Source organism: Schistocerca gregaria, chromosome 11 (genome assembly GCF_023897955.1).
Source record: "Schistocerca gregaria isolate iqSchGreg1 chromosome 11, iqSchGreg1.2, whole genome shotgun sequence".
In the NCBI taxonomy this organism is placed as follows: Eukaryota; Metazoa; Arthropoda; class Insecta; order Orthoptera; family Acrididae; genus Schistocerca; species Schistocerca gregaria.
In genome coordinates this window covers 140,826,160-140,849,829 of record NC_064930.1, presented here as the reverse complement: position 1 = coordinate 140,849,829, position 23,670 = coordinate 140,826,160, and the positions used below count along the sequence as shown (strand labels likewise).

General features: G+C 41.0%; 1 protein-coding gene across 49 annotated transcripts in view; it reads right to left on the bottom strand.

Annotated features, from left to right (window-relative positions):
* The window catches only part of LOC126295245 (basement membrane-specific heparan sulfate proteoglycan core protein), a 1,297,357-nt gene that overhangs the window by 360,515 nt on the left and 913,172 nt on the right, over nucleotides 1–23,670 (bottom strand). For 24 of the 49 annotated variants that reach the window (XM_049987617.1, XM_049987624.1, XM_049987622.1 and 21 more), the window contains 2 exons: nucleotides 16,680–16,805; nucleotides 8,658–8,765 (listed from right to left, as the gene is read on the bottom strand). The exons of 16 other annotated variants lie outside the window; for them this stretch is intronic. In XM_049987617.1, the coding sequence (XP_049843574.1) occupies nucleotides 8,658–8,765; nucleotides 16,680–16,805 (234 nt within the window). The remainder of the gene's footprint in view (nucleotides 1–8,657; nucleotides 8,766–16,679; nucleotides 16,806–23,670) is intronic. 9 more of the 49 variants (XM_049987621.1, XM_049987626.1, XM_049987602.1 and 6 more) reach the window with 1 other exon arrangement.

The window sequence follows — 23,670 nt, the reverse complement described above, 5'->3', positions numbered from 1 at the left end:
CAACAAAATCTGGGATTGGCAGCTATGATACTTCCTCAAGTAACATCCAACCACAGAAAAATACGCCAAGAAAATGTTTGAGAGTGCGCCAATGAACTACCACACAGGAATGGAACAAGATAAAATCTACTTAACATGCATAGGGTAGTGAAATACTTAATTATCACCTCTAAAAATAATGTTATGTAATTAAATTTTTGTCTGCCTGTGGGTGAATAGTTGCAATCCCAGAAAAAATTGAAATCTCTGATCCACAGAACTGTAGCACACCAGCACAGGAGTGAAAAACAGAATGTCACAGCCCACTGATGATCTCCAGAGAGCAAGATAAGGGCTCTATACTAAAAGATTTGAAAGTATGGTGGAGAGATGATGAACAAGTAGGGTGACCTAATAAAATTGCTTAACAATGACAAATTGATTTTCAAGATGGAAAGATTCTTCAACACCCACAATGCAGATTTCTACAACCGAGGTCCCCCATCACTGGAGAAAAATGTGTCACCCCAGAGGGCAAATATGTACAGATGGACCAACAACTTCATCAAGTTTCAAAGTCTGAGCTTGATTTTTTTTTTCAAGATGATAAATAAAACTCTATGTCCACCCCCATTATACTTAAATACAAGAGTACTAATTATATACAATCAGCTTATTTATTATGCTACTCGGGGAGAATCACAATGGTAATCTCCGTCTAGTCATGACATGCAATAGCCTCTGCACAAAAACTGCACAACCTCTTATCTGAATAAATATACAAGCACAAACAACTTGGAAGGTTTTTACATTGCGAGCCAACATACAACCAAACACAGCAGGACTGAAACCAATTTTTTAAAAATGAAAAAGAAAAGAGTAGCAACAGCTAATGTCAGGAAATTACAACACAATGCACTGACTGTAAGCTCGACAGTTATCAGTCGGATAAGCCTCGTGCCGAAAGCTCAACCTCTATCATCATCAGTGAAAGTTGTACACAATCTGTCACACAGCAATTGTAAAAGCTAGGCGATGCCAATGTAGCACATGCAAACATAATGCAACAAACCAAACAAAATAGCACTACAGAAAAAATTGGCTGTAGTTTGCTTTCCATTTTTCTTCACATTTTGCTACAAGGTAAACACTTGTAAGGACAACAAAAAATATTTACTTAATTAATATTTCAGCCACTGGTAGACGCAAATTCAAATGAACCCTTCTTAATATTCTTTTTCTCCTTCTTTTGACTAATGTAAAGAAATATAGCACTTGAAAGAATTAACTGAAACTCTGAATACAAGCCAGAATGGTTTGTTCACTGATCACTTTGTCTGAACATTAAACACTTATTTGTCATTTCTACCTTTGTGTCTACCTAATGAATTTCTGATCAATTTTCATTTACATACAGGGCACTACATGATGAATATAACAACTACAAATGGCTACAGCTATTTCACTGCTAAGAATTACTTTGAATTTAAAAGAAAGTTTAACATTTTGATTGTTATACATGCACAATCAACTGGAAGCCGGCACATATGCAGTGATCCATAAGTGAAAACTTCTGCGTTGTAGCGAAAATGACGCATCCGGTACAGAAGGCATTTTGCCTGATGTAATTCGACATCTATCACTCTGTTACCATAGAGGAGTGTCAGTGATATAATCAAGCTCTTCTGAATGTGAACAGCATTTCCAAACAGCACTGGGAGTTTCAAGAAGCATTATGTTTGTGCAAATAAAAAAGTATTGAACAGCCACATGTATCAGCATGAATATTGGAAGAATTCGCTTTTCATTTTAACACAGTCCACAGAAATCGACTTGTAATCCCAGCAGGGTGGCTACAAATGTCACAGACAACAATTTTACATGTTTTGATTGAGATCTGACAGGAACTGAGACAGTAAAAGTGTGTAAAATGTACAAATTATGCTAGGGGCAACACTGGGCCTCACATCCATAGACTTTTTATGGGGATATATGAAAAGCCTTATGTATTTCTAACCTTTGCTCAAACCAATTCCAGAACTCAAAATGCATATTTCTAATGTGGTCATGTTGATGGCCCCACATATTTTTCAGAATGTATTATGTGAAATGGGTTACCACTCTGATGTTGTCTGTGTGATGAAGGTGGTTTGTTACAACACTTACAAATTACATAAAAAATTTAAAAAATACTGTTTGAACTTTGTTTTACATTTTCTATAATTCAAATTGATGTATTGCTATGCCCTAAACAGTTACAGCCATTTTCAACCACTGTAATCAGAAATCTGATTTCCATGTTCCACATGGGATATTGCATCAATATGAATTAACTGAAACTTAATAACAGAGAAAAAAAATTAACTGGAAAGTAGTACACATCATCATAATGAAACAGATTTAGAAAATAATTATCAAAAGTAAACATACAGATAAGTTATATTGTACATACTGACTTAAAATGTTTATACACTAAACCATTACAACAAAAGACACCACACATTAAAAATAAATTTAAATTAAACAAAAATTTTAAAAACCCACCTCCACCACCATACTACGAAAAAAATACTGTACACAACACGTGAAACATTCTACATTACACCAACACTCATTATGCCAGTAAATGTGTTAGGAGTTTAACAGTCATTTTTAATGTTTCACTAAGAGTAATTCTATTTTTTTTAATGTGCAACAGCATACGCTGGCACATACTTTAATTTGGTTACGAATATTTCCAGAAGAAAAGCCTGAAATAAAATGCGAATAAGCAGTCAGACACAGAAGCAAACTGCAGTGGATTTGGGTCAGACACGGACAGACACTCCACAATGCTGACAACTCTCCCAAAAACATTGAGGTCTCACAAAATTTTAACATGGAGCAGAAAATGACTTATCTCTTGCTAACCTGGTACTACAATGAGAATAAACCAGTTTTTATTTTAAGATGTATTTTTACACTGTTTTTGATAGGACTGCACTTTGTAAATCTGCCAGCAATATACTCTAGTATCAACACAAGACTGTGCCTGTGTATGATATGAACTTGCAGCCTTGATTTTTTCTCCTGTAAATACTGAATAAACAAATCAACTTCCATAGTCATTTTAATTCTGGACTTTCACCATACAGGCCACATAAAAAAGACTGTGTGTATTATATAAATTGTTATTGATTTGTGCTTCACTCAGACCAGTTGTGTATGGTATACAGGCAAGATTACCCTATGTAATATATTAATTCATCTTGGAGCTTGCTTTGCCTATCTTGTGAATTAAAGAAATTGGTTATGAGTAATGGGGACAGCAGTAAGCAGTTGTAATGAAATATTAAGGTAGCTGGTATCAGCAACGAAAGTGGGTAGAATGAAACAGCGAACAGGGGTAAACTGACTTGCATTTGGAGTAGATTTTGCTGCACTATCCGAAAATCTAGCAGATGCAGAAACACAAATCGATCTTCTGGAGCAGTTAGCCGGTAGAAACAGTCTGAGAATCTCAGGATATAAAATCAAATTTACCACCAAAATAAAAATACCAACAAAACGTTTTTAGAAAGACATTGGTCAAATAGAAGAGCTCAAAAAGTTCAAGTACCAAGAAGAGATAATTCAATGAGTGAGTTACAAATGTCTGTTGCTAATGGAAGGATAAAAAAAATGAAAAATGCATGTTGTTGTTGTTGTCTTCAGTCCTGAGACTGGTTTGATGCAGCTCTCCATGCTACTCTATCCTGTGCAAGCTGCTTCATCTCCCAGTACCTACTGCAACCCACATCCTTCTGAATCTGCTTAGTGTACTCATCTCTCTGTCTCCCTCTACGATTTTTACCCTCCACGCTGCCCTCCAATGCTAAATTTGTGATCCCTTGATGCCTCAAAACATGTCCTACCAACCGATCCCTTCTTCTAGTCAAGTTGTGCCACAAACTTCTCTTCTCTCCAATCCTATTCAATACCTCCTCATTAGTTATGTGATCTATCCATTTAATCTTCAGCATTCTTCTGTAGCACCACATTTCAAAAGCTTCTATTCTCTTCTTGTCCAAACTAGTTATCGTCCATGTTTCACTTCCATACATGGCTACACTCCAAACAAATACTTTCAGAAACGACTTCCTGATACATAAATCTATATTCGATGTTAACAAATTTCTCTTCTTCAGAAACGCTTTCCTTGCCATTGCCAGTCTACATTTTATATCCTCCCTACTTCGACCATCATCAGTTATTTTACTTCCTAAATAGCAAAACTCCTTCACTACTTTAAGTGTCTCATTTCCTAATCTAATTCCCTCAGCATCACCCGATTTAATTTGACTACATTCCATTATCCTAGTTTTGCTTTTGTTGATGTTCATCTTATATCCTCTTTTCAAGACACTGTCCATTCCGTTCAACTGCTCTTCCAAATCCTTTGCCGTCTCTGACAGAATTACAATGTCATCGGCGAACCTCAAAGTTTTTACTTCTTCTCCATGAATTTTAATACCTCCTCCAAATTTTTCTTTTGTTTCCTTTACTGCTTGCTCAATATACAGATTGAATAACATCGGGGAGAGGCTACAACCCTGTCTCACTCCTTTCCCAACCACTGCTTCCCTTTCATGCCCCTCGACTTTAATAACTGCCATCTGGTTTCTGTATAAATTGTAAATAGCCTTTCGCTTCCTGTATTTTACCCCTGCCACCTTTATAATTTGAAATAATAAAATATATTTACAATCGAAGTGAATATTAAGGTATGCAAAAAGAAGAGATTGTTTGAGGAGGTGGGGGGGGGGGGGGGGGGGGGGGGGGGAGTAAAACTGAAGAGGATGATGGAGGCATGAATACAGTCAGCAGACCAAAGTGGGAGTAGGCTGCAGTAGTTATGCGATGATGGAGAGGTTTGCACAGGATAGACTGGTGTAGAGAGCTGCAGGAAACTGAAGACCACAACAACAACAACAGGACCTACTTGTATTCTTTATTCACATAATGCCTGAAGGTGAATGAAACAAGCTCTAAATGCTTTGCAATGTAATAAAATAAAACATAAAATCAACAGTAGGGAAAAACGAGGAAAACCAGCTACCAGCTTGTACCAAGCTAACTTAGGGGTGGCATGTAGTAACACTTAACATTACTGGCCTTCCAAAGTACGCATCCCATCCCTCCCCCCACGCCCACACACAGACCACACCAACATCCAGTACCAGCCAGCTGTGACTGGTGCTCCCACGAGATCTATGCATCATATCAGCTACAGGTCAGAGCTTGTCTCGCCTCCATTTTGTACATTACTTCCATCCTATAACGTATGCTGCAGCAGTATAATGAATTGGAATATATGTACAGCTGGTAGTAGCCAAGCACAAACAAATAACATAAGTTTTCTTCAAAAATGATGTGCCATAACAGGGGATGTTTCCTGAATTACTAAACTAATACAACTTACGTATTTCCCCTGCACAAAAATTTGGCATCACGTCCAGAATAAAGTGCAAACATAAGGGGCAACACTGTTATGAAAACTGACAATACAATACTGGGGCAGAAAATGGAACAACTAGCTAACTATGTTAAAAAATATGGCAAACTACAGTTTCATTACCAGAGTAACACCCTATATGAAAAAGCTTAGACAACAATGTATTTACAGTCACATCAAAGCCAAAAATTGCTTACGGGAGGTACCAAACCCGATTAGTATACTACTGAGCAATCGATACGCCTACAACAACCACAAATTTTACAAAAACACACACCAGGAATGCAATGTAATGCATACTACATGACGACACAACTCCATCAGGATCACACAAGCTGGTACAGAAACACATCAGCCAGTTGGTCCGCAAACCAGGATGCAAAACCAGTCGGTTAACCAAACACCGAATCACAGCTGCTGGGCGCACTCGTGTGTAACGTGACCAAACTGTGTGGAACTATTGTTTACAGTGACCAAAAAATGTATTTTGCATGGATTTCTACTTTGCCATCATGAAGAAGCTGTTCCTAATCATTACTTATGGCAATTACTAATTGATTAAAGAATTTTAATCGTGCAGATTCCATTTTCCAGCAGGTAAAATTTAAAATTCCACTACATCCCGTCTAACAGAATTTTAATATGTATAATTTTTAAATAAAAATAGAATATTTCCTGTTGGTGACTGAGGAAACCATACTAAACAACATTAAACCAGAACTTACATCATTTGCAGACTGATAATTATAGCTATTTCAAGCAGTATGTTTCTGGATTGGTTAGTACCTCCAAGTATGTGTGGCAAGAGCAAGTCTTTAATGATTTTTTTCACCCGGGCAGCAGATCAGGGTTGGTGTATGGATGCATGGACACAAAACAGTTAGTCTATTCAGACAGGCATAGTCTGCTTGGTGGTGCAGTTATGGCCGTGCAGAAAAAATCAGGTTGTATAATTTGTGACTTGTTTGTGAGAAAACTGTTCGACACAGAGAAAGAACAACCAGCAAACTGTTGTGTACACGTTAAGATACCACAGATAAAAATATCTGCACTCAAACCTGTTACACCCTTTATACACACATAAAAAAAGTTTTCCATCACCCCGGTTCCCAGAATTCCTGAAGACAGATGTTGACTGTGGATATTGTATCAGAGACACAGTCCCTTTGACTGTTCAGAGATGTCACTCAACCCGCCCAAAGATGTAAACAACCACGCATGAGTAGTGCCTATTAGATGGAGGGGGTCCGACAGCCGATCAGTTGCAGTCATTCCACCAGGAAGGAGGAACACGGCTCGTGTTGTCTGTGGTTCAACTGTGCCTAGACGGTCCATACCGCGGTTCGATCGCGTCCACATTGTGACTTTGTGCCAGGAAGGGCTCTCAGCAAGGGAAGAGTCCAGGCATATCGGAGTGAACCAAAGCCTTGTTGTTCGGACATGGAGGAGATACAGAGAGACAGGAAATGTCGATGACATGCCTCGCTCAGGCCGCCCGAGGGCTACTACTGCAGTGGATGACAAATACCTACGGATTATGGCTCGGAGGAACCCTGACAGCAACGCCACCACGTTGAATGATGCTTTTCGTGCAACCACAGGACGCAGTGTTATGACTCAGATTGTGCGCAATAGGCAGCACGATGCACAACTTCACTCCTGACGTCTGTGGTGAAGTCCATCTTTGCAACCACGACACCGTGCAGTGCGGTACAGATGGGCCCAACAACGTGCCTAATGGACCGCTCAGGACTGGCTTCACGTTCTCTTCACCGATTAGTGTCACATATCCCTTCAAGCAGACAATCGTTGGAGACATGTTTGGAGGCAACCCGGTCAGGCAGAACGCCTCAGACACACTGTACAGCGAGTGCAGCAAGGTGGAGGTTCCCTGCTGTTTCACGGTGGCATTATTTGGGCTGATGGTCACGGAAGGTGCCGTAACAGCTGTACGATACGTGAAGGCCATCCTCCGATCGACAGTACAGCTGTAACAGCAGCATATTGGCGAAGCATTCATCTTCATGGACGACAACTTGCACCTCCGTCGTGCACATCTTGTGAATTATTTCCTTCGGGATAACGCCATCCCTCGACCAGAGTGGTCAGCATGTTCTCCAGTCATGAACCCTATCGAACATGCCTGAGATAGATTGAAAAGAGCTTACGTGATCCACCAAACAATCTGAGGGATCTACGCTGAATCACCATTGAGGTGTGGGACAATCTGGATTGTCAATGCCTTGATGAACTTGTGAATAGCATGCCACAACGGATACAGGCATGAATCAATGCAAGACGACATGCTACTGGGTATTAGAGGTACCGGTGTGTACAGCAATCTCGACTACCAACTCTGAAGGTCTCGCTGTATGGTTGTACAATACACAATGTGTGGTTTTCATAAGTAATAAAAAGGATGTAAATGATGTTTATGTTGATCTCTATTTCAATTTTCTATACAGGTCCTGGAACTCTTAGAATTGAGGTGATGCGAACCTTTTTTTTGATGTGTGTATATATGGCTGTAATAGCACCATTAAGTGGACTATGCCTGTCAGTGTAGGCTAACTGTTTTGCGTCCACACCTGAATACCTGATCTGGAGATACTAACCAAACAAAAACATACTACTCCTAATAGCCACTCTGTGAATGGAGTAAATGCTGATGTAATGTTGCTCAGTACGTTGTCACCAGTGCAAATATCTGCACTTTTACCCTTTTACACCCAGTGTGTCCGTGTGTGTGTGTGTGTGTGTGTGTGTGTGTGTGTGTACGTCCGAGTCATTGTTTGGTACAGCACGTGAAACATAGCAGTCAACATCTCCGCAGTTTGGAAGCTCTATGTTATCTGATCATGAGTGGCTTCTATCTGACATGGCACACTTGAAAAAACTTGTGGACTTTTTTCCTTGCTGAACTAAAGTCATTATTGAGGCAGTGTTGCACGGTATTACGAGATGTCTCCTTGTGGTGATCAACGTTTTTGGCCAGTATGCTTAGATCCTCTGTGTAGTCCCTACCTATCGTAGTTTTACTACACACAACTCTGCACGTTTAAATCAGGACACCTCCGCTGGTCAGTAGTTACACACGAGTCACACCCGACAATCGACATGCACGGGGAATGAGGGCACAGCACCAGAGAGGAGAAGCAACGAAAGACAGAGTAGGCGAGATTAGTGGAGAGTTGGTAATGCATACGGCATCGCGCCTCGTCGCTGCCGTCCTGGCACTGCCTCACGCCGTCGCAGCGCTGGCTGCCGTCGATGCAGAAGCCGTTGTCGCACCTGAAATCGCCCTCGCGGCATGCTGCGAGGGAGCACACACACGTACATACATACATACACGTACTGAGGTTCTCGTCACTCGTTCCCCGGTACCGGGCACACCCACATGCGCACAAACGCATTCGCTCGGACTTGCAAAGTTACACGTGCTCTGTGTGTCCCGAAGTCAGTGGTTGTGGGTCAGTGGGCAGGTGTCAATTGTTCTGACAATTCTGACACAAGGTTTTGCTGATGATCGCAATTCTGTTGGAGTCTTGGAGCTTCATTTGAATCTCTTCAAAACACGTTCTAAAATAAGTATGAACAGAAATAAAACAATGCTTTCAGAGAATTAAGATAATACTGGGAAATTAAGGTCTGGAGAATGAAACACAGGAAGTAGTAGATGAATTCTACTATTAACATGTGAAAATAATTCACAACAGGAGAAGCAGAGAGAATACAAAATGCAAGCTGGTAACAGCAGGAAACGCATTTATGAAAATGAGAAACTTACTAACTGCGGATTCAAATGTACACAGTGAACTGGTGTGACTTACACTGAAGTGGCAAAAGTCATGAGACAGTGATATGCTAATATAAAGATGGTAGTAGTATTGTCTACACAAAGTGCTTTAGTGAAGCTGTCATTTGTGCTCAGATAATAAATGAGGAAAGGTTTCAGACACGATTACAGCCACACGTCGGTAGTCGGACCTAGGTGCATGGGACATTCCATTTCAAATAGGCTATCATTAGGGAATTCAGTATTCTGACAGCCTCAGTGCGTCAGGCACACCAAATTATAGGCATTAACTCCCACGACGGACAATGCAGTGGCCGACAGCCTTCACTTAACGACCGAGAGCAGCTGTGTTTGTATAGAGTTGACAGTGCTTCTGTAAACAACTGCTGAAATCAATGTGGCACTTAATCAGAAAATATCATTTGGGACATTCATTGAAATTTTGCATTTAATTGAGTATGGCAGCAGATGACAGACCCGAGTGCCTTTGCTAATAGCACAACATTGCCTGTAGTGCCTCTCCTGGGCTCATGACCATATCAGTTGGACTCTAAATGACTGGAAAACTGTGGCCTGGTCAGATGAATCCCATTTTCATTTGGTAAGAGCTGATGGTAGGGTTTTGTATGTGGTACAGATCCCATGAAGCAATGGGTCCAGGTTGTCAACAAGACACTGTGCAAGATGGTGTGGGCTGTATTTACACAGAACTTCACTGACCATTGACTGGAAGTGCTTATGTCCAGCTACTTGGAGACCAGTTTCAGCCATTTGTGGTCGTATTCCCAGACAACAATTGAATTTTCATGGACGACAGTGCGAATTTTCACTGGGCCAAAACTGTTAGAAGAACGTTCTGGACATTTCGAGCAAATGATCTGGCCACCCAGATCTATTTACATGAATCTGTTTGCATATTTATGGGACAAGTGACAGGTCAATTCTTGCACAGAACTCTGCACTGACAACACTTCTGCAACTATAGAGGCAGCATGGGTCATTATTTCCATAGAGGACTTCAAACGGCTTATTGAGTCAACGCAACATCGTGCTACTGCACTATGCCAGGCAAAAGGTGATCCATAACGATATCATATGATTTTTGTCACTTCAGTGTATTTTGAAAATTCTGACACAGTTGTTCTATGATGACACGGTAATTTTGCCGATGGTGGCAAAGCACTTTGAAGATTAATTGCGGAAATATCTGTCATTGTGAAAAAAGCTTTTATAATGAACATCAACAAAATTTAAATAAAGATAGTAGAGTGTAGTCAACTTAAATTAGGTGATGCTGAGGGGGAAATTACATTAGCAAATGAGATTTTGAAAGTAGTCAATGAGTTTTGCTTTTTGGGCAGCAAAGTGTCGACAGCAGAAGTAGAAATGATACAAACTGCACACAGGCAAATCAGAAACAGAATTTCTGAAAAACAGAGAAATCTGCTAAGACTGGGCTTAAATTTAAATGCCACATGGTCTTTTCTTAATGTATTTGGAATGCCTTGCATGGAAGTGAAATGTGAATAACATACAAGAGTTCAGACAAGGAGCAAATAGCAGCTTTTGAAATCTGGTGCTACAGAAGATTTCTGTTGATGGGTGGATGGACGGATGTCTTTTGTCTTTGTCACTGATAAACCCATTACCACATGGATCCAATGCAATGTTACTCACATTTTAATCAAGATGCAATATTAACTTAGCACACATGTAACAGTTTCAAAATAAATACACTTAAAATGAATGAACTGTTAATGTTGAAACATATAGCATGCCAGTGTTTGACATGCAACCAAATTAGTTTATTATCTGATTTGTAAATTTCATTTTGGAAAACATGAACAGAAAACTGCAATAAAAATTATATGCTGAGTTACTGATCACAAATTATGATTTCTCATAAGGTGCTGAAATTATGCATAATTACTGAGAAAGTAAAACTGCATGCAAATTAATACATAGAGAAATTAAATTAGTATGAAATTAAAAAGAAGAGAAATTGTTAGTAAAACAGTGAGACATCTGTGAAAGTAGAAACTGCAGAAACTCACTCTGTAGAAACGCTAAAACAAAAGAAGAAAAATATTTTCTATGATATAGCTGAAAAAAATGAGAACGGACATCCGTACAGCGTAAAATAGTCTCCAGACTGTCAGATTACTACCTGCAAATTTGATAAAAATATGTTAGTACATAGACTGGAAAATTAGTGAGTAGCATGAAATAAAGACGACGGACGAATGGACAAATGTGCGACATACCGTCATTAACAATCAAAAAATTCCGGCAGTTTCATTTCCATTGTGAATATAGAAATCGTCATTATCGTTTCATCAGCGGGTACTTGATGCAGAACACTACTAAGAAATTTTAAATTCTGAAGTAATTTCATTTATGAATTTACTTATCAATAAAAGTAAACGACAATGGTTTAGTTACCAACTCATTTCCCTATGCAAGGTAAAGTTGCAGATTGGGTGTAACGAAATCACCTCCGTCACAGCGACAACATATTATTTATTGCAAAATTCGTAACCCCCAATTAGTATTTTGAACAAATGTGGCGTTCCACATCACAAGAAAAAAAAAATCGGGATTTTTAGATGTCGAAATGCTACGTCTAAAATAGATACCACTCTACGTGAAAACTCTATGTGAAAATACCGAACAATTTGCTGATCAAAGATGTTTTCCGCAATTTAACGTACTGTGCAACAATAATCAGCGAAACAATAGCTGTGACTTAATGATCAACGTCATGAGCATGATTCTCCGATATTTGAAGTTAACTTGGCTTTTCTCACAAATTCATTATCGCTGACGAGCGAATATGGCGTCCCTGCTTCGCTCTTCACAGTGCTGCAATTGCCAGAAAATGGTCAGGTGCATATATGGTACCAATCACACCGAGAATAGTACTGCATAATTACCGTCATTTGTAATTAATTAATTTTTTTACATAGGCAAACTTGTCTTCAGGTGTCTATGGGTGTAAGAAAATTTGGCAACGATTAACAATTGCTTTAGTCAGGTATTACGAAGTGCATCGTATATGGTTTTTTCCTAGAATTTCTGTTTTCAAGCTGGTGGTTAGATTGAGCCCTGATAGCATATCTTATATATTTATTTGTACATTCCACTATGTATTAAGTCGTACGTATTTATTTCGTTGTTCTTACAGGTGACTTCACAATGACACTTTATCGAAACAGATCTCGTCATTGGTTCCGCCATCTTACGCCGTTAACATCTCTCGTTACCAATTGTCATACCGCATTTCGTACATTTTACACAAAATGTAATTTTCGGCGTTCGGTAAGGCAAGGTTTGTGATCTATAGTAGTACATGCACTTCTTGTCTACGTTTTAGTACCATATATGTGTACTTTTTGTATAAATTTCAACATCTGCTTATCGGTTTCGGACGTCTGCTAAAATTTTACCAGAAGACTCTTTTAGTTAATTTATTAAAAGTCTATCCTTAATTAAATCAAACGAACGCACATAAAAAGTCTTGAACGAATTTTGAAAATGCAATTGATGAATAAGCAAGCAGACAAATCCTGACGTTTGTCACTTTTATGTTATCCGTGGTTCCTTAGTTGCTTCCGTGTAACTGTTTTTATCTTCTTGGAGATGTTGTCCGTCTATGCAGCTAAATAAAAGGCCGTTTGTTTTTATGTCATATTCTCTTCCTGTCCGATACGGAACAACTTTTTGGAGCACAAGTTTAAATTTATGTTTCGATCGTGTTATGATTTTATGAGATCTCGATGTTACACATGTCGGCCTAGAATTGTACCTCGTTTTCGTGTGTACACAAGAACGTCCGATTTTTTAAATTTGGTTATACATTTCACCCAAACACCGCACTTTGTGTGTGTGTGTGTCGGTTGCGCAGATTTGCTGTTTACAGTGTTGTCAAATGTTGTTGTGTGTTTTTCGGTCAGCCTGCTGTACGCGTTGTGATGTCGGTATACAGTTTGATATTCCTTCGTTTTTATGTAGGTGCGCATGGTGGGGGATCCTCTGGGAAAAGAGGGAATTTAAGTGGTGATAACCGTAAGAAAAAGAAAAAAAAGCACGCACAGCGAGACTCCCTCCATTCAAAGAGCATCCCTCACAATACACGCAACTACATAAGAAACAAAACAGACTGCATACAGATATCACACGGCATACATAAGGCTGACCGAAAAACACAGAGCCACATTGGCAACATTATGTACAGCACAAACACGCGTTGGAAAATCATACACTCAGTGAAATGCGTGAATGAAATGTGTTCACAAACAATGGCTATACAGGACAACAAAGTATAAATCCAGAGTGATATATGTGACAATTAGGTCTCAAAAAGTCGTTAGCAGAACAAAACAGTAATGCAATCTTACAAAACTTGCGTTCCAAAAATAATTTTGTGACGAAAATATAAGGGAATAACGAAGAAACTGTAATATACGAACGTAATTATATGGACCCGACCAGATGGCCGCGTGTGTCAGCCCGCTGATTCTGGGCCCGGATGGAATCCGACCGGCGGATTAACGACGAGAGTCGGTGTGCCGACCAGCCTGTACGTGGTTTTTAGGCGGTTTTCCACGTCCCACTAGGAGAATACTTGGCTGGTGCCCAAGTCCCACTCCAGTTACACCCTTTGCAAACATTTAGAAAACTTTCGTACACTTTAACATGGATTGACACTAGACAAGAACAGGTGGAATACGCAATTTCTGTCCCAGGGTGTGTGGTTGGGGATGGGGTTGTCAGGACGGGCATCCAGCCACCCTCTACGATTAACATTGCCATATTCACTGATCTCATGAAGATGTGGGGTGAAGTCCAGGAAAACGATATATACCTACAACAATTTGCATTTGCATCCATACTCTACAAACCACCGTGAAATGCACAGCAGAGGGTAAATCCCGTTGTAACTGTATTAGGTTTTATTCCTGATCATTTCACGTATGGTGCATAGGAAGAAGATTGTTTGAATGCTTGCCTCTGTGCGTGCTGTAATTATTCGTTCTGTTCAAGGTGCCTCATTGTGTTTGAACCTAGAATATATTATAAGATTCCACAACAAATTGATGTTAAGGACATTGAACGGTAGGTTTGCATATCACCTCTATTACCCTTCTTGTAGACGGGTGTGACCCGTGCCGTATTCCAAGAACCGGGCACAGTTTTTTGTTCGAAGGACATATTATAGTTAGAAGAGGGCTAACTCAGCCACCAATTCAGTATCGAATTTGAAAGGGATTCCACCGGGCCCTGGAGCTTTGTTCAGTGTTAACGATTGCAGCTGTTTCTCAATACCATTGACACTAACTCATCTTTTCAGTGGTACGAGGATTAAATTGGGGCAATTCTCCTGACTTTTCCCATGTAAAGAAACATTTGATAACAGAGTTAAGCATTTCAGCTTTCGTTTGCTACCCTTAGTTCCACTTCCTGTCTCATTCGGTAGGGAGTGGAAACTAAGTTTGGTGCTACTAACAGCCTTTACATACGACCAGAATTTCTCTGGTTTTGTGAAAGGTCGTTTGACAGTATTCTGCTACAGTAGTCATTGAAAGCTTCATGCATTGCTCTCTTGACAGCCAAAAGCGTTGCATTCGTCACTCCTCCATGTACAGCCCTATGCTTTGTTTTACACCTATAATACAGTAATCTCTGGTTCCTTATAAGTTTGTTTACAGCGACTGTATACCATGGAGGGTCTGTCCCACTATGATCTGTACTACTTGGTGAATATATATACAATGCACCGTCAATTATTCTTTTAAACTTGAGCCAAGGTTCCTCTACATGCTCCTTCGGTCTGCTGAAGTTTTCAAGTTCGTCATCGAGATGTGGCACTGCTAATTCTGTGCCTAGTTTACTGAACATATATATCTTCCTGCTTGTTTTAATTGTTATTTGTAGTTTTGTAGTCATTGCTACCACAACCGCATCACGGTTCTGATACCAGTTCCGATGTGGACATCCTCAAAGAGGTCTGGTCTGTTTGTTGCCGTTTGATCCAATATACCGGGTGATCAAAAAGTCAGTATAAATTTGAAAACTGAATAAATCAGGGAATAATGTAGATAGAGAGGTACAAGTTGACACACATGCTTAGAATGACACGGGGTTTTATTAGAACAAAATAATAATAATAATTCAAAAGTTCAAAAAATGTCCGACAGATGGCGCTTCATCTGATCAGAATAGCAATAATTAGCATAACAAAGTAGGACAAAGCAAAGATGATGTTCTTTACAGGAAATGCTCAATATGACCACCATCATTCCTCAACAATAGCTGTAGTCGAGGAATAATGTTGTGAACAGCACTGTAAAGCACGTCCGGAGTTACCGTGAGGCACTGGCGTCGGATGTTGTCTTTCAGCATCCCTAGAGATGTCGGTCGATCACGATACACTTGCGACTTCAGGTAACCCCAAGGCCAATAATCGCACGGACTGAGGTCTGGGGACCTGGGAGGCCAAGCATGACGAAAGTGGCGGCTCAGCACACGATCATCACCAAACGACGCGCGTAAGAGATCTTTCACGCGTCTAGCAATACGGGGTGGAGCGCCATCCTGCATAAACATCGTACGTTCCAGCAGGTGTTTAGCAGCCAGGCTGGGGATGATGCGATTCTGTAACATATCGGCGTACCTCTCACCCGTCACTGACGTTTTGCTATCCAGCGCTATCTGTCAGACATTTTGTGAACTTTTTTTTTTGTTCTAATAAAACCCCATGTCATTCCAGGCGTGTGTGTCAATTTTTACTTCTCTATCTACATTATTCCGTGGTTAACTAAGTTTTCAAATTTATACTGACTTTTTGATCACCCTGTATTTCCATCACGAGTGGTGTTCTGAACTATCCGGTGACGGTAGTTTTCAGAGAAGGCATTTAATAATCTGATATAACAGTGACGATCTAAGAAGGGGTAAATAAGCTGAAGTTTGCCATACGGAGGGCACTGGAGTAGGGTAATCCATGCAGGGATGTTAGCTCTAAGGCCGCGGTGGAGCAAAAGCTAGCATACCTACCTACTAAGCAAGAACACACTGGTTCAAGCCCCAGCAGCGGAACAAATTTTAATTCATTTCTTCAGCTTCCCTCAGCATTTATAAATATTTCACATAATGTCAATGATGTATTACAAGCCGCTGAGGATGCGCTGTAAATAAAAGTCTTTTATTTAGCTCCGTAGGCGGATCACACCTGCACGATGATGATGATAACAAAAACACCATACGAGGACTAGAGCCTACCAGCTGAAGGCGAATGAGAGACCACTAATGTTAGTAAAGAGAAGATAGAGGAAGAGAAGTAGCTGGGCGTTAGTATTTGCAGCGGTGTTAGAGAGAGGCAGCGGGCAGAGTGAGACGCCGACGGCGAGAGCCAGGCTACAGTCGACTTACGGCAGTTCTGTTCGTCCGAGAAATCATCGTCGCCGCAGTCGTAACGCCGATCACACCTCTGCGCCTGCGAGATGCACCGGCCGCTGATCCTGCAGCGGAATTCGCCCTCCGTGCACTGCCTGGGCGCTGTAGGGCCAACACAAACACTCATCTCACCCCGTCCCTTCCACACGTGCCGCAAACATTTTGGCCACCTGGCGCGGAAAATTACCTAGGCGGTGTTGGGAAACAGTGTGTGGCGGTAGCGGCACCGTACCATGAAGTCCCGTCAATCCGCCACTCTATATTAAACTTCCTGGCAGATTACAACTGTGTGCCGCACCGAGACTCGAACTCGCGACCTTTGCCTTTCGCGGGCAAGTGCTCTGCCACTGAGCTACCCGAGCACGACTCTCGCCCCATCTTCACAGCTTTAATTACGCCAGTACCTCGTCTCCTACCTTCCAAACTTCACAGAAGCTCTCCTGCGAACCCAGGCTGTGGCTAAGCTATGTCTCCGCACCATCCTTTCTTCCAGGAGTGCTAGTTCTGCATGTCTCGCAGGAGAGCTTCTGTGAAGTTTCGGAGGTAGGAGACGAGGTACTGGCAGAAGTAAAGCTGTGAGTACCGGGCTTGAGTCGTGCTTGGGTAGCTCAGTAGGTAGAGCACTTGCCCGCGAAAGGCAAAGGTCCCGAGTTCGAGTCTCCGTCCGGGCACACAGTTTTAATCTGCCAGGAAGTTTCATATCAGCGCACACTCCGCTGTACAGTGAAAATCTCATTCCCACCACTCTATATTGTTTGCCACACTCAGTGCCACCACATTACCAGTCTCAAACATGTCCTGAAATTCGCTCCTCCCTGGATGCCACAATTCAGGACCGCTCTAATGTGGCAATCTTAACTTCTACTTCCCTGTTTTTACTAAAAATTGGATGTTTTAAGCTTAACACTTCTGACAAAAAATTTCATTTAACGTCTTAGTTTTATGTACGAGGTCTGTTCAAAAAATTCCTGAACTTTATCTTCAAAATTTTTCAACTCTTACCTTTTACTTATTGTGCGTCGCCTCCTTCGAAATACATCAACATCTATAACTACATGGATGCGCTGCAAATCGCATCTAAGTGCGTGGCAGAGGGTTCGTCGAACCACCTTGTAATGGGTCCGTAGGCCCTTACTATAACTTTGCACTCGGCACAGGTCGATAGGGCGAACAATCGATTGTAACATGTTGCGAGAGCGAGTGTCGAGGTGCTCCAGAGTGGTTGGCGGGAATGGTGTGTGTGTGTGTGTGTGTGTGTGTGTGTGTGTGTGTGGAGGGCATTATTGAAATACAGGGTTTTTAACCGAGAAGGGTGTCACCGTCGCCGTGGTTAGACCCCTAAATAATAAATGAACACCGGGAAAGTGATGAAGTATCATTATGAAAGTGATCAGTGACGTTACTAGTGCCGATATTTACTTTCTCGTCTACCGCGCCAGCCTAACCCTGGATTGCAGTGATGGATTAGCGTGTGACGATAATGGCAAATGAAGAAATCCTGTGCTGAGATTAGCCGTAAATATATACGTACGACGGAGGCAGTGGCTGTCTTCTTTTTGTGTTTTGAGAAGAATATAAGTTCGTAAGTAGTAAAACTGTGTTGGTGTTCCTTATTACCATACATTCCGTATTATAGAGTATTGAACAGGACGAACTGCAAACTAACAACTTCCGTAGCAATCAATTCGGATTACCAGCCCCATTAGGTTCACGGTCATGTTAATAATAAATATTGGGCTGCTATTCGATCAGATCAGGTCGGGATAAAAACGGATGTGTTTCAACCTTCACAATTCTCTATTATTCCAACCTCGTATAGCGCGCGGAAAGAACGAACACCTATATCTTCCCGTACGAGCTCTGATTTCCCTTATTTTTATCTTGGTGATCGTTCCTCCCTATGTAGGTCGGTGTCAACAAAATATTTTCGCATTTGGAGGAGACAGTTGGTGATTGGAATTTCGTGAGAAGATTCCGTCGCACCGAAAAACGCCTTTCTTTTAATGATGTCCATCCCAAATCCTGTATCATTTCTGTGACACAGTTGGTGATTGGAATTTCGTGAGAAGATTCCGTCGCACCGAAAAACGCCTTTCTTTTAATGATGTCCATCCCAAATCCTGTATCATTTCTGTGACACTCTCTACATATTTCGCGATAACACAAAACGTGCTGCCCTTCTTTGAACTTTTTGGATGTACTTCGTCAGTCCTATCTGGTAAGGATCCCTCACCAAGTATTCTAAAAGAGGACGGACAAGCGTAGTGTAGGCAGTCTCCTTAGTAGGTCTGTTACATTTTCTAAGTGTGCTGCCAATAAAACGCTGTCTTCGGTTAGCCTTCCCCTACAACATTTTCTATGTGCTCCTTCCAATTTAAGCTATTCGTAATTGTAACACCTAGGTATTTAGTTGAATTTACGGCTTTTAGTTTAGACTGATTTATCATGTAACCGAAGATTAACTAGTTCCTTTTAGCACTCATGTGGATGAACTCACACTTTTCGTTATTTAGGGTCAAGCGCAACTTGAGCCATTTGAACCATTCCCCCCCCTTCTCCTCTACCTTAGGCTTCCAGCAACAAAGTGGTTCAATTAGCTCTGAGCACTATAGAACTTAACTTCTGAGGTCATCAGTGCCCTAGAACTTAGAAGTACTTAAACAAAACTAACCTAAGGACATCACACACATCCATGCCCGTGGCAGGATTCAAACCTGCGACCGTTGCGGTCGCGCGGTTTCAGACTATAGCGCCTAGAACCGCGCGGCAACCCCGGACGACTTCCACCAACATTTGGTGTGTCTGTGTAAAGGTTTCCTTGAGTTTCCGCAAAATTTAATGCCATCTCGAAATTCACAAACTGTGCGACACAATGTACTACTCAAAACAGCACATAACAGTAACGAACAGACATACAACAATGATACTTCCGGCAGTTACACATTAAATACAGGAGTGTGCAGGGATGCCAACCACATGTCGGTCCAACAACCGCCGGCGCGAAATTACGAACGTCCCGGAGTTTTTGAACAGACCTCGTAGTTAGTACAGCTTTGCAGTATTATTCGCATGAAAACCCATATTTTTCTCCACTTTTAGAGCTAAATTTCCCACAAATTTGCGAATAAAAACCCGTCGACTATCTGTCTTTCGTTTCCTTAACGCAGTCAACAGACTTTTATTCATAAACCATACATTTTTCACTGTATATGTGTCCCATGCGCTGTTATGTGTTCCTTAAAATCTGTCACTGAACGGAATCTCGCGCAGTGTGGAGCATCAGGAACTACGTAAACTGCCCTGTACAGATTGTACTGCATAACTTCCTAAATCCGTTCGTTCTTAGAAGCCACTAAACCATAGATTGCAGTGCATGGCAGTCGAAATGTATTTCCACTTGCTGCAGTGTACAGTCAATCGGAAAAAAGAAAAAGAAAAATCCTTCTAGTACTAAACATGACTGTCAGCTGCTTCTCAGTGATGAGTGTAAGCTTCTGGGTATTCATTCCTTTTTTTTAACAAATTAGAAAAAAAGTTGATTCGTCGCACTGGTGCTCCACAGACTGGCATGGAGCGCTCATTGAGGATCCAGATTTTTCTAGCCACACATTATGAACATTTTTCTCTAAAACGTACCTTTGATTTCTTACAGAAGCAGTGTTCAAAATGAAACGTTTTTCAGTGACAGTTGGTGGCTTGTCAGGCTCTTCTTCATTGTGCACATTCTGATGCCTTTCATTAAACACTACACACTACTTTCTAACAGTGGTACATCATCGCCACAGACTTTTATCTGATATCTTGGTGTCTGGAAGCTTTTTCCTTACTAGGTAAGTATGTTACATTTATTACTTTCAGCAGCTCTTTTCACACACAGAACCACTTTTCACATATATAAGCAGACAAGAATCACATATCTGACTGTGGACTAATGGCAACAGTCTGAGACATGTAGGCAATGGATTTTTGCAATGTATAGGACTGAACTGAATCTTCGTTACAAAATTACCCCAGCAAAACAAAAGATTGCCTTGCTTTTATGTTGGTTTCGATATGAGGATGTTTTTACACCAGTCGTTGAACCATATGACGTGCAAGATGCTTTAAAGAGCCCAAAAGACGGGCCCAATAAACTTGCAATATAGCTTACAGTTCCTTGTTGGCTGCTACATTTGACCTGCAGCATAGCCCACAGGGCCCTGTTGGCTGTCCTACTTAATTTGCAACGTATCTTACAGTTTCCTGTTGACTGCTCCATTTCACTTGCAACGTGCCTCACAGTGCTCTGTTGTCTACTCGACTTGCAACATTCTTTACAGAGCCCCATTACACGTGAACCATTCTTTACAGTGCCCTATTGACAGTACTTTTACACTTAAGACATCCTAAAGTGCCAACCTGACTTCCCTATTTGACATACAGCATTATTTATGGTTGCCTGTTCACTAAATCTTGCAACATGCATTATAAGGCCTTGTTGACTGCCCCATATGACTGGCAGCACATCTTGCAATATCTTGTTTCCATTTGACTTGCAATGCACCTTGCAATGCCTTCTTGACTGCTCCTTTTGATATGAATCAAGTGATATAGCTTCTGCAATTCTTAGAACTGCTTCAATTTCAGCAAGAAGCCTCTGAAGTTCATTCTGTAGGCTGCTGTAGTTCCCTTGACCTTCTTGATCTTATGCCAACTTTCCAAGACTACTCATCACATGATGAATACAAAGTGGTGCCGTACTTCACGTTAGTGCACACAACAGCATGGCAGAACGTTTTCGTAAACACATCACGCGTGAGGCATCAGGATACCGACTCTGAAAATTAATCAGCAACATACGTGCAAACATGCATCCATGCTATCATATTTACATGGTAGTTGACATACATGGCAGAAAAAAAAAAAATGCTGAACTGCGAGCAAATAATTCAAGTGCAAGTATGAAATGAGAGAACTGTTAGTGACACAAACACATAACATTCTGCGATTCTGAAATTACTGTAGAGCTCTGTACACTGTTTTTTTTTTTTTTTTTTTTTTTTTTTTTTTTTTTTTTTTTTTTTTGCTGAAACCAATTCCTGATAAGAGAGTGTTCTTGAAAATCGTTAAGCGAGGACATGTTGTAAGAATATAATACACACCAAAGCAGGCCTATATATACTGAAACATCTTAAGGAGGCGTATCACATATAAATAAAGTGTCAGTCGACGATATTTCAAAAAAAGTTACGTTGCATTGATTTGATACATAGCACTGGGTAGGTACACACCTCTTCATGTGTTCTTGGAGTTTTGTAGATGTTGTCTCATGTTTCTCTGTGTGATAAATGTTTTTCACAGGCTAAATACAGACGGCTGTCAACTGGTGCACTATTTCAACAGGAGTCATAACACAGTGGAACAGTTTGACACAGTTGGCAATACACTGCAGTGTAGTACTTACAATCTAAAACACTGCTAACATAAAGATACAGTAGATTCAGCATCTGTGGTGAGCTGAAACTGATGGTTGCCCCAGAAGTCAAACCTACGTATGTGCATATCGCGCACTGTGCTGTTTCCAACTTAGCTTTCTGGGTAGACCTCACAGCCAAACAGAACACACATCCTTGCCAGGAATAAGCGTGGAGTTGCAAAGGAATAGTATATAATTACTCACAATCTTGGTTATCTGAGTTGGCCCTTGTTCAAGTCAAGGTCCAAAATTGTCGCTGAAGTTTACTTCAACAACTACTAGAATACAGAGCAATTAATTTTCATCTTACATTATAAACATAGCCAATATACATAGTAAAAGAATAATGTGCAATATTGGTATGAGAAGACGAGAGTGGAACACGATATTACAAAATTGTGATTGCAGAAAAACTGTATGGTACAGAAACACTCGTGGCACATGAGACAGCAGGATTATACTTCAAGTCTCTTTCTTGTGATGTGTACATGGTGTGAACATAATTAGAAGCAGCTCACTGAGTGTTTAATTTGAACTGTTTGCGTGTATCGCGCAATATGCTTACTGCGATTTTTCTTAAAACAATATTTTAGCTGCAAATCAATCCACAGCTTACATACTTTTTTTAATGTCAATAATCTGCTGCACTGGATCCAAACCTACATACTGTTATTTTGTACTTTTCACATGGGCTGTGAAAACATTTTCAGATATCTGCAGTACATACCAGATGTAAAATGGATCATATTTGGGTTGCAGTGAAAGAATAGGTTGGTCATATACTATATGACCAAAAGTATCCAGGTACACTAGGTGATCAAAAGTATCCGGACACCTGGCGATGAAAATGACTAACAAGTTCACTATGGTGGCCCACCCTCAGCCTTGATGAGAGCGTCCACTCTCGCAGGCATACGTACAACCAGGTGCTGAGAGGTTTTTTGGAGAATGGCTGCCCATTCTTCACGGAGTGCTGCACTGAGGAGAGGTATCGATGTCGGTCGGTGAGGCCTGGCACGAAGTCGGCGTTCCAAAACATCCCAAAGGTGTTCTGTAGGATTCAGGTCAGGACTCTGAGCAGGCCAGTCCGTTACAGGCATGTTATTGTCGTGTAACCACTCCGCCACAGACCGTGCATTATGAACAGGTGCTCGGTCATGTTTAAAGATTCAATAGCCATCCCCAATTTGCTCTTCAACAGTGGGAAGCAATAAGGTGCTTAAAACATCAATGTAGGCCTGTGCTGTGATAGCGCCACGCAAAACAAGTGGTGCAAGCCCCCCCCTCTATGAAAAACACGACCACGCCGTAACACCACCGCCTCCGAATTTTACTGTCGGCACTACACACGCCGGCAGATGACGTTCACTGGGCATTCTCCATACCCTCACCCTGCCATCGGATCGCCACATCGTGTACCGTGATTCGTCACTCCACACAACGTTTTACCACTGTTCACTCGTCAAATGTTTACACTCCTTACACCAAACGAGGCGTCGTTTGGCATTTACC